Genomic DNA, 9,146 nt, shown 5'->3' on the forward strand with positions numbered 1-9,146 from the left:
CACTTGGAACAATCCGGCCTTTGAGCGGATCCAGGGCCGGCGCACGAGGCGCCCGCCTGCAGAATGGGCCCATTCTGGTGGCAGGTGCCATGAGGGGCCGGGGACTCCAGCTGGCCCCCAGCTTTACTGGGGGGGTTGGAGCCCAGTTGGATTTGGCACACAGTTGGATTTGGGGGCTCAAGTGTCACAGCAGTGCCAGGGCCGTGTATCAGTCATGGAAGGGGCTGAGGTGGGATGGAGGGGCACTGGGACCAGGCTTCACCCGGGGCACCCTCCCGCCTGGGCACAGAGGGGTGCCCTGCATCCACCTCGTGCCTGGCGGCAATGGCTGTCTATGTCCCCGTATGTGTCCCTGTCCATGTCCCCTCGGGCAGGAATGGAAGGTGACCATGGCTGGGGCTGGGACCCCTTCAGGTACCCGTGTCCCCTGGGAAGGGATCCCACGAGCGACGGGATGGCTGTGGGCTCCCGTCCGCCATGCTCGGTGCACCCCGAAACAGAATCAGGAGCATCCCGGGACCGCCTAGGGGCTGTGCCGGGACAGTACAGGGACCACGCCAGAAGCACGCCTAGTTCTGTACCGGAGCAGTACCGGGACCGTGCCGGGACAGTACCTGAACCATCTCCGGATGGCTCCTGTACCAGGACGGTATCTAGACCACACCAGGACTGTGCCGGGACCGTGTCAGGACTGTACCAAGACTCTACCGGATCCATGCTTGGACCGGACCGGGACCGGCACAGTACCGGACCCCGCGGTCACGCCCGGGCTCGGTGCGGTGTTGTCCCGCTCCCATTCCCGGGAGTCCCCGTTCCCGGGGCCGGGCGGGGCGGCCGCTGTCCCCGCCCCGGGGCGCTCCCGCCGCTTCCTGCGGGCACGGCCGGGACGGGGCGGGACGGGACGGGTCGGGGCGGCGGCGGTAGCGGAGCGCGGTGAGTCCGGTCCGGGCGGGAACGGGGCACGGCCGTGGGGTCAGCGGGAGGGGAGCCGGGGGTCCCCGCCGGGAGGGGGCGGTCCCGAGGGTCCCCGGCCGCGGGAGTCTCCCGGTGGGGCAGGATCCGGGGGTCCCGGTGCTGCAGGAGCCGTTGCATCCCGGTGAAGAGGAAGCCGAGGGGCCCGGTGGAATTGGAGTAGTCGCATCCAGTGGAGTGGGATTCCTGGGTTCCGGTGGGGCGGGAGCCCGTGCATTCCCGCGCGGCAGGATCTGTGGGTCCCGGTGGAGCAGGATCCGTGGGTCCTGGTGGGGCAGGAGCCATTGCATCCCGGTGGAGCAGGATCCACGGGCCCTGGTTAGGCAGGATTCGTGAGTCCAGGGATGCCCGGAGTGAAGCAGGAGCTGGGGGTCCCCACTAAGGGGGAGTTGGGGATACTGGGGTCCCCGAGGGGCAGGGAACAGCAGGACCTTGGGGTGCTGGCAGACCCCCGGGACAGGCATCCAGAGAAATTGGGGATGTCCTCAAACCGAGCCGAGGGTGCAGGACAGGCGGTGGCATGTGGGGTCACCCTGGACAGGGGTCCCAGTGGGAGGTGGGGGTGTCCTGCGCCCCTCCTTCAGGATTAGGCGGCGCGACGCCATGGGCGCCGGGCACTAAGAGGCTTTGTCAGCCCCGCGGCTCGGTGCCGCCTCGTCCCGGGAATGCCGTGACACGGGGATCCCCGCGGTGCCGAGCCCCCCGAGTCCCCGCGGGCGGGAGCGCCGGCGCCCAGCCCGTGCCCGCCGGGCAGCGGCGGTGCCAGCCGGGGCCGGGAGCGACGGCCGCGGCAGCTGCGCCGGAGCCGGCGGCGACCTCCCCGCTCCCAAGGCCGCTGGGATTCTGGAAAATGCCTGGAAATGGTGAACCGCCTGCCCTTATATGGCTCCGGCGGGCTGGCGCGCCGCGGCCCCTCTCCCGGCCCGCCGTGCTGTGCCGGGATCCTGGGAAAACGCCGTGGGCTGTGCCTCGCGCCCCAACTCCCGCGCTGGAATGTGCAACGGGACCGGCGATCCCACGGTGGGGAGAAAATCCCACCTCCCTCCCGCCGGCCCGGCACCACAAACGCGGCGCCTGCCTCAGTTTCCCCCACCGGGGAGTTTTGGGGACCCACCAGAGCCCCCTGTTCGGCACTCCAGGGGCATCGCCCGTCCTCTGTGGCGGGGTTGGGGAGGGTCGGGGGCGTGAAGGTCACAGCTAATCCCCCCGGGGCAGGCGGGAGCGGCAGGGCTCTGGGCGGCCGCGTGCCCACCGAGGTGACACCGGGGGGACGGGGGGGGGTAAGAGGATCAACCCCCCCGCTCACCGGGGCGGGCTGACGGTGGCCGAAGGGCCCAGGAGAGTGGCCGCGGTCCCCGTGACGTGAGGCCGGCGCCTTAATCACGGTGTTGTGAGCGGATTAGGATGGCCGGGGGTGGCCTTCGGGGACGAGCTGCGGTAGCCACAAATCCCCGCCCGGGTGTTAGGTGGGGGAGACCCCGTCTGGTCCCCCCGTGCCACCTGGGGGTCTTTTTTTGTCCCCCCGGCAGGGTGGGACAAGGGTCGGACGCTGCCCGGAGGGATGCTCGGGGTCTACTGTCTCTGGTGCCACCTGCTGGGTGTCCCCCCGGGGTCGAGGTGACCCTGGGACAGGGTGCCCCAAGCCTGTAGGGGTGACGAATTTGGGGGCTGGGGGAGCTGCTCCCCCAATCACCCAGGTCCGGGGTGCCCAGGAAGTGCCCCATGGCACGGTTGGGTGTACCAGTACCCGGGGTTCCGGGCTGTGGCACCACTGGGGACATGGGCCCGAACCCCACTTGGGAGGCACTGCGGTGGCGTTTTGGGGGGCTCCTGGCGTGCTCGGGGAAGCCCCGGGGAGGGCGGTGGCTGGATGGCGGCCACGCGGCACGGTGGGTGTGGGGAAGCGGCGGCGGGAACCGGCCTGACCGGTTCGGTGCCGGCACCGGGGGTGCCGGGGGGCTCGGGCGGCCACGCCGCCGGCGCGGCACGTGGCCCAGCTCAAGGTCACTGTCCCCAGGGCCACCCGCCGCGGTGACCGGGCTCAGTGTCCTCGACACTCCCACACGCTTTGCCACTGGCCGCTGTTTTCTGGCTGTCCCAACCGTGTTTATGGCACTGAGCGGTTTCGGCGGTACGGGAGGATCCCGGTGGCACCGGTGGTCCGGAAGGGCGAGCCGGCGCTGAGCTCACCTGGAAGGTGTCCCGCGGGCGCGGCGGTGACGCACGGCCCCGATGGGTGGGGGCAGAGGTGCTCGTCGCACCCGGTCCCGGCGCGGTCCCCGGGTCTGGCATGGGAAGGGGCAGGACTCCCAAATCTCAGCACTGGTGGGCTGTGCAGAGACTCTGTACCCAGGGATTTTTGGGGTCGGGGGATGCCAGCACCCCTTGGCATAGAGAGTTTGGCCATCGGGACTCTTTGTCAGGGTGAACTCCTTTGGTGCCACACATCACCCATATTTGGGGGCAATCTGCACCCCCTAACCCACCATTCTCCCCCCAGTGCTGCCTTGTGCCCCACTGGTGCCAGGGGATGCCGGGATGCCGGTGCCCGCGTGCCCGCAGCGCCCTGCCCTGAGCCCCGAGCCCGGCTGTGCCATGGAGGATCCGCCCGGCACCAGGACCGAGCCGTGGGCCGAGGGGCTCCATAATGCCAACAACAACGCGTCCCCGGGGGGGTGGCCCGGTGCCCGCGGTGGGCACCCCCTGGCAGCTTTCGGGAGTCCTGGGGCCAAGCCCAGCTACCTGGACCGTGTGGTGCAGGAGATCGTGGAGTCAGAGCGCACCTACGCCCGGGACCTGCGCAGCATCGTGGAGGTGGGTGCCAGGGGGCACACGGGAGCACACCCCTGGACACAGAGTGGGGTCTAGGGGTGCAATGGTGCCACCGTGGGTGCCCGGCAGGGTTACCTGGGCAAGATCATCGACGCGGAGGAGCCGGTGCTGCGACCGGAGCAGGTCAGCGCTCTCTTCGGGAACATCGAGGACATCTACGAGCTCAGCAGGTGGGGGAGCAGGTGCCACTGGAAGGTGACAGGGGTAACCCTGTCCCACGGGTGTGCGGGGGGCTGTGGTCACCCTGTCCTCTCTGTGCCCCCCAGCACCCTCCTGCAAAACCTGGAGAGCTGTGCCAATGACCCTGTGGCTGTGGCCGTGTGCTTCGTCACCCGGGTAAGGGCACAGGGAGCCTTGTGGGGACACCAGGGGGGACACGTGGTCATACCAGGCTCTCACTTGCGTTCCCCTTACCTGCAGAGTCAGGAATTTGCCATCTACACCCAGTACTGCAACAACTACCCCAGGTGGGTTGGGGGCACAGCTGGGTGAGCAGGGAGGTGGGCAGGGGGCACACGGGTGGGCAAGGGTGGGCAAGGATCTGAGCCCCCTCCCTGCCCGCAGCTCGGTGGCGGCACTGACCGAGTGCATGAGGAGCAAGGTCCAGGCACGGTTCCTGCGGGAATGCCAGGAGCGGCTGCGCCACGCGCTGCCCCTCGGGGCCTACCTGCTTAAGCCTGTCCAGAGGATCCTCAAGTACCACCTGCTGCTCCAGGTGAGCTCCTGGCACCCAGCATGGCACGGTGTGGGCACCTGGCACAGCCTGGGGGGACACAGGGAGGGGCTGTGGGCATTTGGCCTGTCCTGGCTACCAGGGGTGGCACAGGGACACGGCTTGGGTGCCTAGAGCAGTCCAGGCACCTGGCATGGCACATTCCCATGTCCTGATGCCACGTGCTGTGCCCAGGAGATCGCCAGGCACTTCGAGCACAAGGCAGGGGACGACTACGAGCTGGTGCTGGAGGCCATTGACACCATGACCTGCGTGGCCTGGTACATCAATGATATGAAGCGCAAGCATGAGCACGCCATCCGCCAGCAGGTGGGCACCGGGGGATGCCAGGGAGACACCACAGGGGCGGGGGGTGGCACCAGGTGACACGAGATGGGCACTGTGGCAGGGGTGCTGAAGCCCCTGTGTCTGTGCAGGAGATCCAGTCGCTGCTCCTGGGCTGGAAGGGGCCAGACCTGACGAGCTACGGGGAGCTGGTGCTGGAGGGCACATTTCGGACACAGCGGGTGCGCCACGACCGTGCCCTCTTCCTCTTCGACAAGGCCCTGCTGATCACCAAGCGCCGCGGGGACCACTATGTCTACAAGAGCCACATCCCGGTGCGGGATGAGGGCAGGAGACTGTGAGGGTGATGGGGCGGGGGAGCCCACTGGGTGGCAGGGACTCCTGTGGATGCCCGGGATGGAGGGACAGGGTGGGTGTCAGGAGCCCCAGTGGGTGCTGGGGTTGGGGGAACTGAGGAATGCTGGGAACAGGGGAGCCCAGTGAGTGCCAGGGACCCCGGTGGGTGCTGGTGTGGGAAGTTCCAGGGATGCTGATGCCTCTTCCGGCAGTGCTCGTCGCTGATGCTGATTGAGAGCACCAGGGACTCGCTGTGCTTCAGCCTGGCACACTACAAGCACGGCAAGCAGCAGCACAGCCTGCAGGTAGGGAGGCATGGGGTGGGGGCACCCTTGGGACACCCAGGAACCCCCTGCCTGACCTCACCACCCTCCCTGTGCCCCTCAGGCCAAGAGCGTGGAGGAGAAGCGCATGTGGACTCACCACATCAAGCGGCTCATCCTGGAGAACCACCATGCCACCATCCCCCAAAAGGTGAGGTTGGTGGGGTGGGCACCTCAGTGACACCAGGGACCTCCTGGCACAGCAAGGGGGGGCAGCTGTACCCCACCTTTGCTCCATTTCTCTCCATCCTCCCTCCACCCAGGCTAAGGAAGCCATCCTGGAGATGGACCTGTTCTGTAAGTGCCACAAGTGCCCTATCATTCCCTCTCTGCCCTACTGCTACCCCCCATTTTCCCTGGTGTGACTCCCTGTCCCCACAGATCCCCCACGCCTGCCCCGCTGCAGCCCTGAGCGCCTGAAGAAGAGCTGGTCCTGCCAGCCCCTGGGTGACGCTGCCACCGAGCCACTCCAGGGACGCCGGCAGTCTGGTGAGAGCCACGTGTCACCAGTGTCCCTCCTATCCCATGTGTTCCCTCCATCACCCCTTCAGGGCCCAGCTGTGGCTGGGTGACACCAATGGCCGTAGGGAGGGTGGCACTGGGTGCTGATGGTGCCCCATCCCTGTTCCCACAGAGCCCTTCCAGCACCAGGGGCACACGGAGACGCTGCTGGAGCGGCTGCAGGGACACGGGGGGCGCAGGCAGTCGGGTGTGGACAATGGACGGGATCAGGGGGCTCGGGGTGCTGAGGAGTTGGGGGACAGGGGGGTGATGCCACCGTCATCTCCCCTCCCCCCAGAGCCCACCAAGCACAACCTGTGGCACCCGGGCGAGCAAGGTGAGCTGGCACGACTGTGGCACTGGTGTGGCGAGCAGAGGGGTGGTTGGGAGCCATGGGGGGAATTTTGGGTGCTCCCTCCACTAATCTCTGCTTTTCTCTATCCCGGCTGGCAGGGCTGAAGGTAAGGCCAGGTATGGTGGGTTGGGGTGCCCAGTCCCTCCAGCCCTGGCACGGGGCGCTGAGCCTGGCGCTCACCCCCACACAGAACGCCGGCAGTGATGGGGCGCTCCTGGAAATGGGGGAACCACACCAGCACCCCAGAGCCTGGGCAGCGGTTGAGAGCATGGTGGCAGAGGAAGAGGAGGAGGAGGAAGAGGAGCCTTTGGGCAAGGACTGCCAGGAGGAGCTGCCAGGGTCCAGGGATCTGCTGTTGGAGCCCCAGAAGGAGCAGGTACCTACACCAGCCCTTCAAACCCCAGGGAGGGCATGCAGAGCACCCCAGATTGCTTCTGGGGCGCTCCCACATCACTCCTGGGGTACCCTGCCTCACTACCAGGACATCCCACTCCAGTCCAGGGCACACCCCATGCTGCTCTCAGTGCCCTCTCCCGGGGCCCCATGGCTTGGCTGGGATTTAACCTGCTCAGAGCAGCTGGGTGAGCCCTCCCAGCTCATGACTCCCCACATTTGTCTTGCCCAGGCTGGGGAACACCCATGGGTGCTGGAGGGACCGAAGCGGCCGAGCAGCTGGGGGCCAGGGAGCTGTGAGAAGGTCAGTGCGATCCCCCGGCCCCCACCCGGGAGTGCCCAGGGACCCAGCACCCACACCCCTAACAGCAGTGCTGGGGAGCACCCCAAGGTCCCCAAATCCCCGTCCCTGGTGGGGACCCTGGCGCTGCCCAGCGGGGACAGGGAACCAGAGCACGCTGCGGAGGATTTGCAGGTGTTGAGCAGCGAGGAGGAGGAAGAGGAGGAGGGGGAAGGAGACGCCAGCATCCTGCCGCCCTCAGTGCTGGACCAGGCCAGCGTCATCGCTGAGCGGTTCGGCGGCGGTAGCAGCTTGTCCCGAAGGAGCAGCCTGGCGCTGGAGGGGACCCTGGGACGCACCCCCAGCCATGGTGGCAGCACCCTCAGCCTGGATGGGGGCCCCCCGCTCGAATCCTCGGAGCCCGGGGAGTCCCGCAGTGCCATCCCCTCTCCCGAGCCCTTCATCAGAGCCCGCCGGGAATCGCTGCTCTCCAACCGGGACCGCCTGCTCCTCGACAAGATCAAGAGCTACTACGGCCATGCCGAGCACCGCGATGCCGGCTTCGGGGTGCGCCGCCGCGAGAGCCTCTCCTTCATCCCCAAGGGGCTGGTGCGGAGCTCCGTGTGCCGCCTCAATGGGCTCCCACGGCCCCCCGAGAGCCCTGAGCCCCCCACCCAGCCCGAGGCACCAGAGCTGTGCCAGGAGAATGGGGCACAGCCCCCCGAGCCGCTGCTCATCCTGGAGGAGGATGATGTGGGCACCGCGGTGTCACCCCCAGGGCCACCCCCGCAGCTGCTGCTGACACCCCCTCACCTGGGCACCAAGGTGTACCAGCTGGCGCGGCAGTACAGCCTCCGCATCAAGAGCCGCCGCGCCGGCCCCCGCCGTCCCCCGCTGACGCCGCAGGAGGACGGGGACCCCACCCCCAGCACCCCTTCGCTGGCTGTGCCGCAGGATGAGGCGCTGGTGGCGTCCCCGTCCCCACGTGGCCCCCGCAGCCCCTCAAGCCCCGTGGGTGCCGAACCCTTCACCTGGCCCGATGTGCAGGAGCTCCGCGCCCGTTTCGGTGCCCCGCGGCCGCCGCTGGTGAGCCGCAGCCGCTCGGCGCCCGAGGGTCCCAGCCGCGGTGGGCGCCCGGCCGGGAAGGAGCGGGGCAGTGCCCGGAGCCGCAGCGCTGAGACCAACGGCGGCTCCAACACCCCGAGCCCGGCGCCAGCGCGGTACAGCAGTGACGGGGCGCTGTGGGTGGCTGCCGAAGCCCCTCTGGGCCCGGGGCAGCGGGTGCTGGTGCTGGAGCGGCTGCCGGAGCCCCCGGCCTACGTGCAGATCCGCTCGCCCACCACGCGGGAGAAGATCTGCCTGAAGGCGGTGGTGGAGCGCTGCAAAGCCTACCAGGCATCCGAGGAGTACCGGCGGCGCTGCCCCGAGACCCCCGGCAGCCCCGAGCCGCTGCGCCACGGCCTCGTCAGAGACCTGCGGCAGAAGTTTCAGACCCTCGACGCTGCCAGCTAGGGGCAGGAACGGGTAGAACGGGTGTCCCCTGGACTCCAAGGGAAGGAGCACGCCATGGACCCCCAACCTTCCTGGGAGAAGGGGCACCACATGGACCTCACTTCTAGTTGGAAGAAGGGTCACCCCATGCATCCTCAACCTTCCTGGGAGAAGGGGCACCAAATGGACCTCCAACTTACCTGGAAGAAGGGGCACCCCATGGCCCCCCAGGCTGTTTGGAAAAAGGAACCCTTTGGGAACTTCGAGTCTGCCCAGGAGAAGGAGCACCCCATGGACCCCAGCTTGTTCAGGAGCGGGGGCACCCCATGGCCCCCCAGCCCACAGGAAAAGGGGCACCCCATGGACTCCCCAAACCCACCTGGCAGAAGGAGCACCCTGGGGACTCCCAGCCTGCCCTGGACAAGGGATACCCCCAGTTCTCTCTGCCCACAGGACCTGGGGCACCCCAAGAACCTCCCACTACAAGTACCAGCGGCCTCCCCATGCTCTGCAGGCACCCAGCACTGCACCCCACTTGCTTTCACATCTTTATTAGAAAAAAAACCCCAAACTGAACCCAAAGTTCCTCTGTGGTCTCCCACCCCCTCCCCAGGGTGTCTCGGCCCAGCTGTGGGGTGCAGGAGG

At 68.1% G+C, this 9,146-nt stretch overlaps 1 protein-coding gene across 1 annotated transcript; it reads left to right on the forward strand.

The window, feature by feature from the left end:
- The first annotated feature begins 867 nt into the window (after positions 1–867).
- On the forward strand, positions 868–9,077 carry PLEKHG3 (pleckstrin homology and RhoGEF domain containing G3). Its single transcript, XM_064715180.1, has 16 exons — positions 868–933; positions 3,473–3,786; positions 3,874–3,974; positions 4,071–4,140; positions 4,225–4,271; positions 4,369–4,519; positions 4,712–4,846; positions 4,954–5,136; positions 5,371–5,463; positions 5,546–5,632; positions 5,745–5,778; positions 5,863–5,970; positions 6,116–6,319; positions 6,436–6,443; positions 6,528–6,713; positions 6,963–9,077. The coding sequence occupies exons 2-16, from the start codon at positions 3,511–3,513 to the stop codon at positions 8,520–8,522; spliced, it is 3,243 nt and encodes a 1,080-aa protein (XP_064571250.1). The 5' UTR covers positions 868–933; positions 3,473–3,510; the 3' UTR covers positions 8,523–9,077.
- Positions 9,078–9,146: the final 69 nt, after the last annotated feature.

Source organism: Zonotrichia leucophrys, chromosome 5 (assembly GCF_028769735.1).
Source record: "Zonotrichia leucophrys gambelii isolate GWCS_2022_RI chromosome 5, RI_Zleu_2.0, whole genome shotgun sequence".
Lineage (NCBI taxonomy): Eukaryota > Metazoa > Chordata > Aves > Passeriformes > Passerellidae > Zonotrichia > Zonotrichia leucophrys.

What these genes read in the sequence shown, in the direction of transcription:
- PLEKHG3 (XM_064715180.1), top strand. Translation starts at nt 3,511, where the DNA reads ATGCCGGTGCCCGCGTGCCCGCAGCGCCCTGCCCTGAGCCCCGAGCCC. An exon ending in AGTACCACCTGCTGCTCCAG is followed by an intron (nt 4,520 to 4,711) that starts GTGAGCTCCTGG and finishes TGCTGTGCCCAG; the next exon opens with GAGATCGCCAGGCACTTCGA. An exon ending in CCTGGAGATGGACCTGTTCT is followed by an intron (nt 5,779 to 5,862) that starts GTAAGTGCCACA and finishes CTGTCCCCACAG; the next exon opens with ATCCCCCACGCCTGCCCCGC.